Here is a 15107-nt window from a genome sequence, read left to right on the forward strand (position 1 = left end):
GCTGCAATAAGAACATAACCAAGCAAAAAGCCAAGTATCAGGACACAAAAGGAGCGTCCCTTTTAAATAGTCGAAGTCGGAAGGCCATGAGCTATTGCCTCTAAACGTGTGTTGGTATTGGTCCAAGTCAGAGCGTCGGGCTGGAAGCATTGCTGATATCATGTCACATGCATCCAGATTGACCGCCTTTGTCGCCTCAGGCATAATATGACTAGTGCGTGTTGCACCGCCTGGCAGAAAAAATTTGGAGGATCTGTGGAGACGGCCAGAATCCGATAAGCAGTTCCTGAATTCTTTCGTCTCTCTTCATACAATCCAACTTCTGTACAAGTCAAAGGTTCTGTCGAGGCTTACTCGACTACCTACGCGCCAATATGGCGGTTCAGAAAAAGCACGGAAAAGGTCGTTTGGATAAGTGGTATCACTTGGCTAAGGAGAAAGGATACCGAGCAAGAGCTGCGTTCAAGCTTGTCCAATTGAACAAGAAGTATGGCTTTTTGGAAAAGAGTAAGGTTCTTCTGGATCTGTGTGCTGCACCTGGAGTAAGTCCTAGTTACCTCCCTTCTTTCTCCCTCTTTGAGTTCATTGTATGCTAACAAAATCAGTCTTGGTGTCAAGTAGCTGCAGAGTGCATGCCCACCCAGAGTATCATCGTCGGTGTTGATCTTGCTCCCATCAAGCCAATTCCTCGAGTTATCTCCTTCCAGAGCGATATCACCACGGACAAATGTCGCGCGACAATCCGATCTCATCTCAAACACTGGAAAGCAGACACAGTCCTGCACGATGGCGCGCCAAACGTCGGTACTGCGTGGGTTCAGGATGCGTTCTCCCAGGCAGAACTTGTCTTGCAATCCATGAAGTTGGCTACGGAGTTCCTGGCTGAGGGCGGTACCTTTGTCACCAAGGTTTTCAGATCGAAGGACTACAACGCTCTGATTTGGGTTTTCAAGCAACTATTCTCGTCCGTTGAAGCGACCAAGCCCCCGTCTTCCCGAAATGTCTCCGCAGAAATTTTCGTTGTTTGCCGTGGATACAAGGCCGCGAAGCGTATCGACCCGAAGTTCCTTGACCCCAAGCATGTCTTTGCGGAACTGGCTGATCCCACTCCGAACTATGAAGCCAAGGTTTTCGACCCCGAGAAGAAGAAGCGAAAGAGGGATGGTTACGAGGAAGGTAATTACACTCAGTTCAAGGAGATCCCGGTCACCGAGTTCATCAACACTATCGACCCGATCGCTATTCTCGGAGAATACAACAAACTTAGCTTTGATCAGGCACCGGCTGGAGACCTCGCCATGGCTACTTTGAATCGACTTGAGGAGACTACCGAGGAGATTCGCACATGCTGTGAGGATTTGAAACTCCTGGGGAAAAAGGAATTCCGGAACCTGCTCAGGTGGCGACTGAAGGTTAGGGAGAAGTTCGGCCTTGTCGTGAAAAAGGGACCTCGTAAGCCTGAGGAGCAGACTGAAGAAGTGGCAGAGGTTGCTCCTATGGATGATGAACTCGCGATCCAGGATGAACTGCATCGTCTAACAGAAAAGGAAAGCGCGACGAGAAAGAAGGAGCGGAGAAAGGAAAACGAAAAGAAGCGCAAGGAGATTGTTCGGATGCAGATGCACATGACTACGCCTATGGAAATCGGAATGGAGCAGCTGGGTCCAGGAGGAGATGATGCGACCTTCTCCCTCAAGCGCGTCGACAGAGAGGGAGCGAGAGATGCGATTGTGTCCGGAAGACAGGCCGTAGTCGAGAGTGAAAGTGAAGGATCCGACTCTGAATCCGAATCCGAGACCGACGATGATGACGGAGACCGGTTGGAGAGAGAGCTTGACAATTTGTACGAGCAATACCAAGACCGCCAGGAAGAACGGGATTCGAAATTGCGCGCCAAGAAGGCTCGAAAGGAGTACGAGGCTGATGAATGGGAGGGCTTTTCGGACAAGGAAGGAAACGATGATGAAGCCGAAGAAGAGGGTGCGGACGCTGAAGCTGAGAGCACTCCTGCTAACGCTTCCAAGTCGAGAACGTTGTCCAACAACGCAGCGTTGTTCTTCGACCAAGATATTTTCCAGGGCCTAGGTGACGATGATGTGGAAGATGAAGACAGCGCAAATGAACACCAGGAGGAGAAACCTAAGGAGGAGCCAAAATCGAAGAAACAGAAGGCCAAGGATGCAAAGAAGCAGGAGCAGGAGCAGGCTGCGCAAGAGTCAGATGAAGAGGTCGAAGAGCCTGAAGATCCCAGGAAGGGCAATGGCCAGCTTGGTAAGTCCCTCTCAACCACTGTAGACAAAAATAGCTGTTACTGACTGATACAGACATCGATATCATTACTGCGGAAGCCATGGCACTAGCGCAGTCAATGGCCACCGGCGAGAAGAAATCCCACGACCTCATCGACGATGGATACAACAAGCACGCCTTCCGCGAACTCGAAGGTCTTCCGGAATGGTTCCTTGATGACGAGAATAGGCACGCCAATCCCAACCGTCCCATCACCAAGGCCGCTGCAGCCGCAATCAAGGAGAAAATGCGCGCCATCAACGCCCGCCCAATCAAGAAGGTGATGGAAGCGAAGGGCCGCAAGAAGATGAGGGCTGCGACGAGACTGGATCGTCTGCGCAAGAAGTCGTCGTTGCTGGCGGAGGATGACGCGCTCAGCGAACGGGACAAGTCGGCAGCTATCACGGCAATGATGGGCAAGGCTTCCAAGAAAAAGCCCAAGCAACAGACCAAGCTTGTTGTTGCCAAGGGTCCCAACCGTGGTATCTCTGGCCGTCCTCGTGGAGTCAAGGGCAAGTACAAGATTGTGGATTCGCGTATGAAGAAGGATATTCGGGCTCAGAAGCGGCTAGCGAAGAAGAAGTCCTAATAAACGCGCAGCGTTTACCGACTGTGAATAATATTGTCATTTATAGTATAAATACAAACTCAAGCAAAAGTTCTGATACCCAGACCGAGGCATCATATGGGAAAATGTTGTAAGAACAACGTAGTTATGAGTATACATTCCAGAACCATGGTGGCGGGGATCTCAGATCTCAATTAATAGATGCAGGAGCTTGATCTTGCATTAGTATGAACAATCAAAAATACATTTCTACACAGGGACACCGATGGCCCAAAGTGGCGAAAATTGAGGCTATACAAAGACGCTAAGAGTGGAAAGCGGCTCTTTCTCCATCCTCTCTCTTCTCAGCACGTGCCGCGATTTTCTCTCTTTATCTCACTCGATCATCGCTCCCTATTTCTTCTTCTTTCTTTCTTTAATTATAGTATTTTTTGTATAGACTTGAAACCGTCGTTTTTTATTGTTTTACTTTGCATTCCTTGTCCATATTCCGACTCTATTTTTACTCTGCAACTCTCCCGCCACTCCCGTCGCCGGCCGCCAATTTCTGCTCCATGGGATTCTTTGACCACCTCCAAAAAGGAGGATCATTTTCGCTACAGGCTCAGAAGCCCCAAATCCGCAAAGTCGTTCAAACGCGACCCGTCCCCGCATCGAAACCGACATCGACGTCGCAGCCGTCGCGAATCCCGCCTCGCGACAAGGCTACGAAGACACGAGACTCGGGAAGCAGACCGGCCTCGAAGGTTCCGGAACAACGTCCTTCGAAGTCGCGATCGATAACGCCGTTACGAGCCAACCGCAAGAGACAGACACCCGAGTTGCGACTGTCTAGCGACGATGACGCGAGTGATACCGATACATCGTTCGAGGTGCGCAAACGGGCGAGGACAGATGACAGTGCGGAACCGGATCCTTCGAGGCGTGTACGCTCGTTGAAGGCTTTCTCAGAAGAGGGTGTTAAGCCTTTTTCGATGGTGCATGCTTCTGATATCACGTCTGGGCAGAAGGCGAAGAATTTTAAGCCTGCGTTCGGGAGTGGGGATAAGCCAGTTGAAATTCTTCTGCAGTATCCTAGTGCTTCGCAGAAGGAGAGGTATGGCGTTCTTGGATTAGTTGAGGGCTAATATATGCTGACATCTCGCGTTTTCTAGGTTTCAGCTTGTGGTGCCGCGGGACAACGACGACTTCAAACCCATCGACGATATCGTACAGGTTATCGAGGTTGCTGCCCAGCATTACATCCCTGAGGAAGAATCGGACGAGTTCAATAACGAGTCGACCGGTATTAAGCGGAGGCTACGACGAGCTTTGGCTCATGCGTCTGAGGCGGAGGTGCGCGAAACCGTTGACGATTATAATAAGGCGATTGAGCGATTGCGGCGGAACGGGAGTATTGCCAAAAAACTAGACGCGATGACTCGACTCAGTCTACCTCACGTGGAGCGCGTATTGAATCAGATCTATTCACGCACTGTTTCGCCTCGCGTCGAATCTCTCAGGCAGTACGAGAACGGGTCGGACAATGTATATGGCGAACTTCTTCCACGCTTCATTAGCAACATCTTCAAGGAGACCGGGTTGAAGTCTGGCCAGGTTTTTGTCGATCTGGGCTCTGGTGTGGGTAACGTCGTTTTACAAGCCGCTCTGGAAATCGGCTGCGAAAGCTGGGGTTGTGAAATGATGCAGAATGCCTGCGACCTCGCCGATCACCAACAGGCCGAGTTCAAAGCCCGATGTCGACTCTGGGGCGTCGCACCGGGTAAAACACATCTGGCGCGGGGTGATTTCCTCACGGAAGAAAACATCATCGCTGTGCTAAAGCGGGCTGACGTCGTCCTCATCAACAACCAAGCATTCACTCCACAACTCAACAACGAACTAATCAACCATTTCTTGGATATGAAAGAAGGCTGCCAGATCGTTTCGCTGAAGTCGTTCGTTCCCGCTGGCCATAAGATCCAGTCGCGGAATTTGAACTCGCCCATTAATCTCCTCAAGGTAAAGCAGAAGAACTACTGGTCGAACAGCGTCAGTTGGACAGACGTTGGCGGTACTTACTTCGTCGCTACCAAGGATAGCTCCAGACTCAAGGCTTTTGTCGAAGGCACAGAATGAGGCCTTGCAATTGGTATATAACGGTAGCTCGCCAAAAACTTTGGATATTCTTTTTTTTGGAAGTAGCATGTCCATACTCATCATATCCCCCTTCCCTCTCTTTTTGGATCTGTTGGTTTGCTTCTTGGGGCTTTTTGTGATTATGATACCATTTTTTTGTACAAAGCATCATGAAGATGAAGACTGGCATTTGTGCATTGGACGCCTGTTCTTATTTTTTGGGCCTTTTTTCTCTCATTCTTTCTTGGATATGACTTCATGGGGTCGCGTTTTTGTATATATAATATACACTTGAGGATTTGATCAAAGGTAGTATTTATCGGTTACATATAGAGTAACTTGGAATGATTTGGATACGTGGAGAACCTCATTTGACAAGTCGCTCCCGTCACTTCATGATACTCTTACTACAGATTGTACCATCAATACTTTTTCCAGTCTCGGACATAGTTACAAAAGAAACAGAAGAAAAAGAGACAGGCAGATCAAAGTTATACGGTTATACGTCTGAAAAATAGCAATTATAGGCATCGAAGTAGACAAATGTAGACACTAGACAGGTAGTAGACCAAAAATTTGATCCGTTTTCCCCATATCTGACAGCACCTGAGCTGTCAACAATAGATCCCTAGTGTTATTAATGCATTAGCCGACATGTCGCACACAACTTGGAATTTCAAGTGCCCGAGGTTAGACATACCTTCAGATAAGTGGAGAAATTGTATTCAGAGAATATATGAGATGATACTTTCACTCCCAAAGCTTCAAGACTGAATTTGTCAGACGTTTCAGGCTCCTGAGTGCCAGGATGTCATCGGCTGGTAGTTTCATGTCGGCTTGAAAGTTAACTCCAAGCTCTATGAGGCCAGCCAGAGAGCTGACCGCAGGCAAACCCATGATCTTGTTATCAAAAACCCCCAGCACGAACCTATCAGCAAATTTTATAGCGGCTATGTCTGGTGCAACTGCTTTCTATGACCTTCTGCTACTTCTCTTTTGACATCAGTATAGGGGCGGGAGGCCTAGAATTCGGTTAAAACGACCTTTAAGCGACTATTTCTTTGAAACCAGGGACTTCTCAGGGCTAGCCTGTCCCGTATCAGGGCATTCCTCCCCGACACGCTGCTCAGGACTAGGCTGATCCGTATCTTTTTCCTTTGCCACACCAGTGTGGAAAACGGGGGCCAGATCATCGACGCTCATCTCTTCATCTCTAGCTATGCAATAACACGGATCAGGGAAGTGGAAGTGGGAGTATGCGTTGTGTCCTCCGGTTTAGCATCAGACTTCTTTTCGGAGTCCATAGAGTGGTTGAAATTGCTGTAGAGTAGTCGGCTAGGTCTAGACTCTCTGGGCAGTTATCGGAGGGTTGGTCATCAGATGCCTGTTCAAAAGCTTTCTTCTGTTAGACTATTGGGATGACTAGAATTGACATAAACCAAAGGCCATCCCAGACATCATGATGCGCAAACCAAAGATCTCGTTCGACCAGTTTAATTATTGAACCCACATTTCCTACATTTTGACAACATTCTTGAATTCTTAGCTCATTTCCAGATTAATAGATGCTTATATATATATTATAAGACTAACAACGGCTCATGTATGCAATTGATGAAGCATCTTTTCCATTCAATCCGCCATATAGAGAATATAAAGGGACATAGGGCGGGCTACCAGATGTGGGATAGTGTGAAATTAGCTAATCAACATATTGAACCACGAAGTACTTTATACGCAATATACGCCTCGTCCGCAACCTCAACTTCTTTTCCCCCTTATATACTCGCTCTACCGTATTAAATAAGGAGTGAGCTTCTAGTTTCTTCTGTTGGTTTTATTCCCAGCATGACATGGCTTTTTATCTCGTCTTTCCTCTCCGAAAAGCTCGACTCTTGTTCTTGCTTCCGCCAGAAGGGACCTGGTTTCTCTGCTCTTAATCCCCACCAGAATCCATTATCACTAGTCATGGAGAATAGCATGGATATTTCTTCTTGTAGTTCTTTGTCTAATTTCACCATATCAAGCTTCAACATGGCTGGTATAGCTCCCACTCCTGTATTTGAAAGGAAGAAGCATTTGCAACTTCCCCACCACTCAACAAGCACAAAGAAAATATACTCGAAGTTCTACACAACCATCATCCTTTAAGGCGGAAAATATGGTGCCAACTTAGAATAACGTCCTGTAACTCACTATCAGACACATCAACATTCACCCCTCATAGTCCCCTATACTATTCCTCTCGATCTGAAAGTCACATTTACCGATCATGATGATGGCGTTCCTACCTTGGAGGAGGACTTGATAATTGGTATCAGCACATTTCTATGCTGGTCTGCGACACGAGGAGCATAAATCAATAGAAAATATGAGGATCACAGTCTTGTAAGCGGTCTATGGCAGCCAAGATATTCATTAGAAGAAAAATTCACAATTCAAGGGTCTCGACTGCTATGGTGGACTCTACAGTGTTTCAGGATTATCATTCAACTACGCTTCGTTCGATGGGGCTTTTTGATGATGTCGCTGCTGAGAAGAAACAGGAGATTCAAATGAACAATGAACTGCCCTCGCTTGGTGGGAAATTATGATGTAATTTAATTAACTAGCTTATTGATGCTTAGCTAAATTTCAATGATGATGATAATGGATTATCCTAAAGTTGCTCTGAGCTCGCATGGTGATGATGCAAAAACCACGGAGACCGTAAAACGCCTATGGCATCGAGATTCTAGTAGGTCAAACGATTATCGCGCCTTTAGAGATGAGTACCTCTAAGTTGGGCTGTAGTATTATCGGCTAGTCTTCATCGCTTTTCCAAGTGGTGGAAGACCAAAGTCGATTTTGGCACGTCATGGTCTTGAAATTTTGGGAAACGAAGACTTTTGCGTTGCGCTTTTACGTCCAGGACACGAATCTGACTTGCATGTTATTGACAGCGTCACTGGCAATCGACCAAAGAATACCAATGCCCACTGCAACCCAGGTCACGTTTACTAAGACAGTTGATCGCAGGGAAATAATATCGCTGCTAAGGTACTCCATGACTAGGTTCAGGATATCCGGTGGCAGCTGTAGTCAAACGAACGATACCTCTATAGTCGAATCTTTAATAGGTTAGCAAAAGCATTAAAAAGAACAGAGATCTTGATTCGTACCGTTGTAGGGGCCCTCCATGACAACTGATAACTTGGGTGGAAACTCTTTGGGTTTGCAGGATGCAGATATGAGAGGAAAAAGGCCGATAGAAGTGTTGAGGAGTAAAAGAGTTTTGAGTGACCGTTGAGTGAACGAAACAATGGTTGGTGCTTCCTATTTTGTTCTTTTGGTACAGTCTCAAAGAGGGGATGCGGGATTTCAATTCAATCACCCCGATGCATGTAGAGCGATACAGTGACCAGCGCAAGTTCATAAGTAGATTGCCGACCCTATGAGTACCTAGAAGCGTCGTTCATAGCTTCCGCTTCCTTGCCCATCCTGGCCATCCAGCGATCAACTAATTCTTGGTTCTCGCGCTGCAGCCGATTTGATTGCTCCTCGGCCATATTAAGCTGCAAGTTTAGTGTTGCCAATTCATCTTGGAAGTCCTGTCATCTAGTCAGCAAGGTGCATAGCAAACATGGTCTCTAGGAACTCGCAAACATACATCTAGTAATTTGGCCTTGCCCCTCAGCTCCTCGTCTCTATCCTTCAGGCGCAACTGTAAGTGTGTTCTCTCGCCTTCTAGCGCATTTATCCGCTTTCCATCCTGGGCACTCCGTTTTCGAAGCTTTTCCAAATCAGCGCTTATACGAGCCAGCCGGTCCTGCAGCTCAGCACGCGAGCGTTGCGCCTCAGTCAGATCCGCCCTTGTCGCAGTTAACGCATCCTGCAAAGAAGAGTCTGGGCGCCTCAGTGGATTTCCTGCAGGTTTGCCTGCTGGAGATGTGGCACGTGTGTGTTGTTGGGCATCTGCGGAAGTGGGGACAGCTTTTGCTGTACGATCCGCAAGTTGGGTATCTGATAGATCGTTGGTGAGTTGTCAGAGCGAGATTTCTGTTAAAGGCGAAGTCCGTCTGGCATACAGGCATTGTACAAACCAACATTGGCCTTCTCCCGTCTATCTCGTGCCGTTAAAGCGGCGGAGTATTCCTCTCGCCAGTGGGCCATTTGATCGTCGGAGATGATAAGGACCGCGGGCGTTTAGAATGGAGGGGTGACAGTCTCTGCCTTTGGCTTATGGCCGCATGGTCAATATTAGCAGGGGGGGAGAGCACCGTGAAATAGGCACACCAGAAGGAAGAAAGATGACAACAAAACCGTCCTTAACCAACTGTCATACAGCAAAGCGATGATAAACTTATGATAAACGGTTGCATTAATCTCCACACCGCCCGGTCTACCGCCCCGACCGGGTGCATCATCGATGAGCCTCATCCAACGCCGAAACAACTGCCTTCGGTCCACTTCGACACTACCAGGAGTAGTCTCTCTCAGAGTGCTTTTTCTTTCTCATTTCTCCTAGGGGCTTACTGCGGTTTTTAGTTTTTATATCATTCTAACGATTGCCTTCTCCCACCTCTCGCCGTATATACACTAGTCTTCCCCACCCACCTATCGCCATGTCGTCACGGAAGAAGGTATTATTGAAGGTACAGTTGATACGGGCGCTGACGATGTGAACGTATCAGGATGGCTGACATGAATGTTAAACTTGCTAGGTGATCATTCTCGGCGATAGTGGTGTCGGTAAAACGAGTTTGATGAACCAATATGTGCGTGTTATTCACCATCCAACAGCATCAAGCGCCCGATAGACCCCGCTAACCATGAATCTACGTCCTGAAGGTCAACAAGAAATTTAGTGCCAGCTATAAGGCGACAATTGGGGCCGATTTTCTGACAAAGGAGGTTCTGGTGGACGACCGACTGGTGACGATGCAGGCAGGTTCCCTGACCGACTGACCGGGAAAGGAAACCGGGTCGCTAATATCGACTTCGAATAGATCTGGGATACTGCAGGTCAAGAACGGTTTCAATCTCTAGGCGTTGCATTTTATCGGGGAGCCGACTGCTGCGTTTTGGTTTACGACGTGAACAACTCCAAGAGTTTCGAGGCCCTCGACAGCTGGAGGGATGAATTCCTTATCCAGGCAAGCCCTCGAGATCCGGAGAGTTTTCCTTTTGTATGTTGCCTGTTACATCCTGGTTGCCTGCAGCTACTTACAGGTTGTAGGTCGTGATCGGTAACAAGGTCGATGTAGAGGAGAATAAACGAATGATCTCCTCGAAACGGGCCATGACCTTTTCTCAATCGAAGGGCAACATTCCCTACTTCGAGACGAGTGCCAAGGAGGCTCTCAATGTCGAACAAGCTTTCGAGGGTGAGTCAATTATTCAACTGTATTAACTACATATCGCTAACAACTCCCCAGTCATCGCCAGGAGCGCTCTTGCGCAAGAGGAAGCAGAAGAATTCAATGGTGAATTCAGCGACCCGATCAATATCCATCTTGACAATGAGCGCGATGGCTGTGCCTGTTGATACCCTACTGATGACCCTCCGACGATTTGATTTTTTTTTTTTTTTTTTTTTTTTTTTTTTTTATTAATGGTTTATTGATGTTTCTTTGCGCGTCCGGATTCGTAGAGTGTTTAGTTGCTTCTGCTCTTCACATGAGGGTACGGGGATATCCAAGAGTTATCCATGTGCAACCAAATACTCCGGATATCTCTTGGATACTTCGACTCTCTAGTCTTTCCTTAACGGCAGCGTGTTTATCATTGTGTTCTTAGGAGTTTGGAATACTACTGCATATGAGAATATCTGAGATCATCCATAGTATCTTTACGGTGTATCAAGGTCTCCTTGCATCGCCTGTCGTGATGGCTTGGCATCATCAGTCGTCCATCTTCCATCATTTCTTCCTTGCTGTAAATCACGTCTCTCGCTCCATAGTTAAGTCTTCGCTTAATATTTGACAAAAATAGAGAAAATCAACTGAATACTGTCTTGTGCCTTGTTCACATACTGGCCATCCTCATGTGATCCGATCTCATGCTCTTATCAGCTGGCCCACCTTCCGCAAACCATCGGAGCTGAAGATCGAAACACTACTCTGCGCGGAGTAGAATGACTGAAATCTCCCCGATTTCGCCGTCGCAGCAGGAATCATTACTATTCAGTGAATCGCCACTCGAGCAGCATACAATCCGACCCATGGGCGCTACGAATAGCACGCGATTAGGGGGTACCGCGAGACGGTCCCTCGGGATCTCGCTACTCTTAGTAGTGGTCGTGCTATGGACGGCCTCGAATTTCTTAGCCAGTGTAACTATCCCCTCCCCCCTCCCATTCTGTTCATATTCACACCTTCATCGCGGGCATACAGAGCTATGCTGACAATCCTGCGCAGACCATCTTCGCCGACAACACCTACTCGAAACCTTTTTTCCTAACCTATCTCAACACCTCCTGCTTTATCCTCCCTCTCCTCGGAATTCTCCTCGCACGAATATTTAAACTATGGCGACTGAACAAATTCTCTCAGATCACATCGTTGAAGAGCCTACTAGAGCACCTCGATTCAGGCGACCCGCTGCAGGCCGATGAACAGAATCAGCCAATATTATACCATCGCGCGGCCACGGGTGATGGGGAAGAAGGTGATGATGATATTCGGGCTACGGACCTGGGGACGCAGAGAGAGATTGTCATGGAGCAATACAAGTCGGGAAAGTTGGGGTTGAGGGAGACGGCGAAGCTCAGTTTGCAATTTTGTATTTTATGGGTGAGTGTGTTTGAATACATTTGATAGGGAGGCTGGCTAACATGGCTACAGTTTCTTGTGAGTATTGTGCGGCTTATATCACTTGGGGTGAGGCTCTCTGACCTGAATAGGCGAATTACTTTGCGATGGCATGTCTGCAACACACGACCGTCGGAAGCACTACGATTCTCACGTCAACTAGTGGTAAGTTTTCATCCCTGCGCACATATGGCTTTTCTAACACACGCAGGTGTCTGGACAATGGTCTTCGGTGCCGCCCTTTGCGTCGAAAAATTCACCCTCCGTAAATTCCTCGGCGTCATCGCCTCCCTCCTGGGCATCATCCTAATCTCACGCGTCGACCTATCCACCTCCGACGCACCCGCGCCGGACGATAGCGGAAATAACGGTTCATTCCCACACAAGAGCTCCGCGGAGATCGCGCTAGGCGATGCCATGGCGGCATTCAGCGCGATCATGTACGGCGTGTATACGATTGTCATGAAGAGGCAGTGCGGCGACGAGTCGCGGGTGAACATGCCGTTGTTCTTTGGACTGGTGGGATTCTTCAACATGGTTTTTATCTGGCCGGGGTTTATCATCATGCATTTTACGGGCCTGGAGAAGTTCGAGCTCCCGCCGACGGATCGCGTGTGGACTATCTTACTGGTATGTCACTCCCAACCTCCCTTTAATACCCCATTCTAAGACTCAACAGGTCAACTCCGTCTCCTCCCTAGTCTCCGACATCGTTTGGGCCTATGCCATGCTCCTCACAACGCCCCTCGTCGTAACCGTCGGCCTAAGCCTAACGATCCCGCTCTCGCTGGTGGGCCAAATCATCCTACAGAACCAGTACGCGAGTCCGCTATACTGGGTCGGAGCTGTTATTGTTTTCTTATCCTTCTTAGTTGTGAATCATGAGAGTCGGCCGGTTGAAGAGGAGGTTTCTACATCTGCATTATCATCGGGGGGTGAGACGGGGGAGTACAGAACTGTTCCGGGGGAGGAGAGGTGATGGGTATATATTTATAGTATAGTTTGAGGGCTCTTTGTATATTGTTAGACTGTCATTAGACCGAATATTCTTAAGGCAGTATATGGGTTATTTTATCAAATCCATACTCACTAGAAGATACACCTACACTAATATATACATACGCAGACTTATCTACAACATTGGCAAATACCGTGGCTACCACTACACCTGCTTCGTCAAACGAAGCCGTCTCTCCCACTTCATTCGACTCTTCCTCATCGCCCTCTGCGTCCTCTCCAACGGATAATTAACCGGCGACTCCCCACCCTCAAAGATGAAGAAATCATACAAGAACCCCCCGGCAAAAGCACCACTCATAGCACCCGCCCACGGCCCATAAAACCAGTACGGATTGCGAAACAAATCACCACTGTACCCCAGCGCGAGCAATGCAAGACGCGGACCGAAGTCTCGCGACGGGTTTAGCGCTGCGCCGGTTGGATAGCTGAATGCGAAGCAGAGACATGTGATGACTAGCCCGATGATGAGGGAGTTCATGCCTGCGCCTGGAGGCGCGTTCTGGTCATCACCTAAAGCTAGAATGGCAGCTGCTAGGAAGGCTGTTCCGAGAAACTCAGTGAAAAAGGCTGAGCAGGAGTCGATCCAGGCTTCGCGCTGGCTTGATACGAAGCTGTTGATAATTGCCGTGTTGTCGAGGTTTGTGATGCGGTATTGGTGGATGGATTGGTAGTAGAGGCCGTAGGCTGTAAAAGCTGCGCAGAAGGCGCCTAGGAACTGAGCTGTGAAATACTCTGGCATCTTGCGTTTCGGGAAGCCACGGTAGAACCAGAGCAATGCGGTGATCGCGGGATTGAGGTGTGCACCCGAGACGCCTCCCGAGATATAGATTCCTATCATGGTTGCGAAGCCCCAGGCCCATTGTGTAGTGTTGGGGTTGCCGTTGTTGGCGATGGTGACGCCTAGGTCGGCGCAGAAGGCGATAGTGAGTTGGATGTATACTGCCAGGGCCTCTGCCAGGGCTTCGCGGTGGTGTGTGCGGATGACTGACCATGTTGTATGGTTATTGTGAACTTCATCTTCGACCAAATCTTGGACTAATGGGTGCAAGTCATCCGGATGCGTGTCGTCAAGGATTGGGAATGCAAACTTTTCGTCGTGATCTTCGGGCTCTTCGGGTACTGTCTGCAGCGGCTCATCACTCGGATGCTGCGGAATCTTGGGCTCGCTGTCCGTTGGGGATTCCTGCTCCTCATCTTCCGGAATTACCTGATCTGGAGGCACGCCCCCAACCGAGGAGCGTCGTCGGCGGACCGATGACATGCGCGACAGGCCGGACGGTGGCCGTGCGGAGGTGCCGTCACTGCCGTTCAAGACTTTGTTCATGAAATTGGCCTCCCGCTGCAACCGGGCATCCTCGACCTGCGCCGCCATCTTCCGCGGATCGGCAGATGGGTCAATCTGTCCCTGTTCGAGGTCATTGGGGTCAATGTCTAACCCAAGCTCCTGCGAGTTCTGGGCTGGCCGCTCAGCATTTTGCAGAGTGTCTCGCAACTCATCCTTTGTTGGCACCATCCCCGACCGCACCACACGCGGCAGCGGTTTGGCCAAACTCCAGACCGGCTTGGAGTTGGCGGCTTGCTCATAGGATGGGTTCAGATCAGCGTAACCAGGGTGCACAAAGGGTTCCTGGGCAGCACGCAATTGGGGAGTTTCCGTTGGGCCAGCCAGCGTAAAGTTCCCCTGCGACCTTTCGCCAATGGAGGGACCGGACAGTTTGGATACTCTCGAGGCGGCTGAGCTCCGCCGGCGGATGCCCAGGCCGTCTTGTGTCTGTGTTTCCCTTCTCGAAAACGACGTCGCTCGGTCTCGGGTGGCACTAGTAGGGGAGATTGGAGGCTCGGTTTCTGCTGCAGCAGACTGACTAAATGTTAGCTCATTTTCTTTGTATACCCTTTTGGTTGGCTTACCCTCGTCCTCGCCCGCCCGAGATTGTTCTCCATGGTTTCCTGGTCTGCCTCTTTTCCTCAGAATTCACCACAGAAGCTAATTGGTATTATGTCGATAATCCAGCAGACAGGTGTTCCGGACAGTGTTAAGACTGTGAACACCAGAGAAGATACGGTCAAGATTCAGGAGAGGAGAGGAGAGGCCTCTTGCAGCCAGAAAAAGAAAAGCATGGCCGATTGATAATAAGATCTGCCGCTTCCTGCGTAATCGGCCGCAGAGACTTCAAAGAACTCCATAATAACGCTCATAGTCGTGTATCATAGTCCGCCGGGTGGTCGGCAACGAGCAGCGGGTCAACAGTGGAGGCCGTTGATTTGGCGTCGTGCCTGGATTACCCACCACCGGAGCCATTATGATCGCATTTGGCGTTTTC

General features: G+C 49.0%; 6 protein-coding genes across 6 annotated transcripts; 4 read left to right on the plus strand and 2 right to left on the minus strand.

The window, feature by feature from the left end:
• Positions 1-263: 263 nt before the first annotated feature.
• spb1 (rRNA methyltransferase spb1) lies at positions 264-2963 on the plus strand. Its single transcript, XM_040785785.1, has 3 exons — positions 264-542; positions 606-2271; positions 2325-2963. The coding sequence occupies exons 1-3, from the start codon at positions 375-377 to the stop codon at positions 2876-2878; spliced, it is 2388 nt and encodes a 795-aa protein (XP_040637743.1). The 5' UTR covers positions 264-374; the 3' UTR covers positions 2879-2963.
• A 448-nt stretch (positions 2964-3411) lies between these two features.
• Positions 3412-4975, plus strand: dot1 (histone methyltransferase DOT1; the record flags this gene model as incomplete). The annotated part of the gene is made up of 2 exons (XM_040780248.1): positions 3412-3953; positions 4012-4975. 2 exons carry the CDS (start codon positions 3412-3414, stop codon positions 4973-4975), a joined length of 1506 nt encoding a protein of 501 aa, XP_040637744.1.
• Positions 4976-7969: 2994 nt separating this feature from the next.
• On the minus strand, positions 7970-9223 carry EURHEDRAFT_105846 (ATG16 family protein). Its single transcript, XM_040777675.1, has 4 exons — positions 9043-9223; positions 8625-8977; positions 8137-8565; positions 7970-8085 (listed from the first exon to the last, which is right to left on the minus strand). Exons 1-3 carry the CDS (start codon positions 9125-9127, stop codon positions 8407-8409), a joined length of 597 nt encoding a protein of 198 aa, XP_040637745.1. The 5' UTR covers positions 9128-9223; the 3' UTR covers positions 7970-8085; positions 8137-8406.
• A 183-nt stretch (positions 9224-9406) lies between these two features.
• Positions 9407-10507, plus strand: rab7 (Rab family GTPase YPT7). The gene is made up of 6 exons (XM_040782222.1): positions 9407-9609; positions 9679-9732; positions 9806-9901; positions 9964-10143; positions 10194-10341; positions 10393-10507. Exons 1-6 carry the CDS (start codon positions 9580-9582, stop codon positions 10500-10502), a joined length of 618 nt encoding a protein of 205 aa, XP_040637746.1. The 5' UTR covers positions 9407-9579; the 3' UTR covers positions 10503-10507.
• A 670-nt stretch (positions 10508-11177) lies between these two features.
• EURHEDRAFT_458704 (putative integral membrane protein) lies at positions 11178-12745 on the plus strand (the record flags this gene model as incomplete). The annotated part of the gene is made up of 5 exons (XM_040784528.1): positions 11178-11288; positions 11374-11748; positions 11859-11931; positions 11978-12396; positions 12446-12745. The coding sequence occupies 5 exons, from the start codon at positions 11178-11180 to the stop codon at positions 12743-12745; spliced, it is 1278 nt and encodes a 425-aa protein (XP_040637747.1).
• EURHEDRAFT_105824 (aquaporin-like protein) lies at positions 12463-14896 on the minus strand. The gene is made up of 2 exons (XM_040777674.1): positions 14695-14896; positions 12463-14644 (listed from the first exon to the last, which is right to left on the minus strand). Exons 1-2 carry the CDS (start codon positions 14725-14727, stop codon positions 12929-12931), a joined length of 1749 nt encoding a protein of 582 aa, XP_040637748.1. The 5' UTR covers positions 14728-14896; the 3' UTR covers positions 12463-12928.
• Between the last annotated feature and the right edge of the window lie 211 nt (positions 14897-15107).

Source organism: Aspergillus ruber (genome assembly GCF_000600275.1).
Source record: "Aspergillus ruber CBS 135680 unplaced genomic scaffold scaffold00018, whole genome shotgun sequence".
Taxonomy (NCBI): domain Eukaryota; kingdom Fungi; phylum Ascomycota; class Eurotiomycetes; order Eurotiales; family Aspergillaceae; genus Aspergillus; species Aspergillus ruber.

Bases quoted from the DNA above. Each gene is read 5' to 3' on its own strand.
- spb1 (XM_040785785.1), top strand. From the start codon at position 375: ATGGCGGTTCAGAAAAAGCACGGAAAAGGTCGTTTGGATAAGTGGTAT. The intron at 543-605 runs GTAAGTCCTAGT...TAACAAAATCAG, and splicing joins ATCTGTGTGCTGCACCTGGA to TCTTGGTGTCAAGTAGCTGC. The intron at 2,272-2,324 runs GTAAGTCCCTCT...TGACTGATACAG, and splicing joins GAAGGGCAATGGCCAGCTTG to ACATCGATATCATTACTGCG.
- EURHEDRAFT_105846 (XM_040777675.1), bottom strand. From the start codon at position 9,127: ATGGCCCACTGGCGAGAGGAATACTCCGCCGCTTTAACGGCACGAGAT. The intron at 8,978-9,042 runs GTATGCCAGACG...ACGATCTATCAG, and splicing joins TGTTGGTTTGTACAATGCCT to ATACCCAACTTGCGGATCGT. The intron at 8,566-8,624 runs GTATGTTTGCGA...ACTAGATGACAG, and splicing joins GCAAGGCCAAATTACTAGAT to GACTTCCAAGATGAATTGGC.
- rab7 (XM_040782222.1), top strand. From the start codon at position 9,580: ATGTCGTCACGGAAGAAGGTATTATTGAAG. The intron at 9,733-9,805 runs GTGCGTGTTATT...TACGTCCTGAAG, and splicing joins CGAGTTTGATGAACCAATAT to GTCAACAAGAAATTTAGTGC. The intron at 9,902-9,963 runs GCAGGTTCCCTG...GACTTCGAATAG, and splicing joins ACCGACTGGTGACGATGCAG to ATCTGGGATACTGCAGGTCA.
- EURHEDRAFT_105824 (XM_040777674.1), bottom strand. From the start codon at position 14,727: ATGGAGAACAATCTCGGGCGGGCGAGGACGAGG. The intron at 14,645-14,694 runs GTAAGCCAACCA...ACATTTAGTCAG, and splicing joins TCGGGCGGGCGAGGACGAGG to TCTGCTGCAGCAGAAACCGA.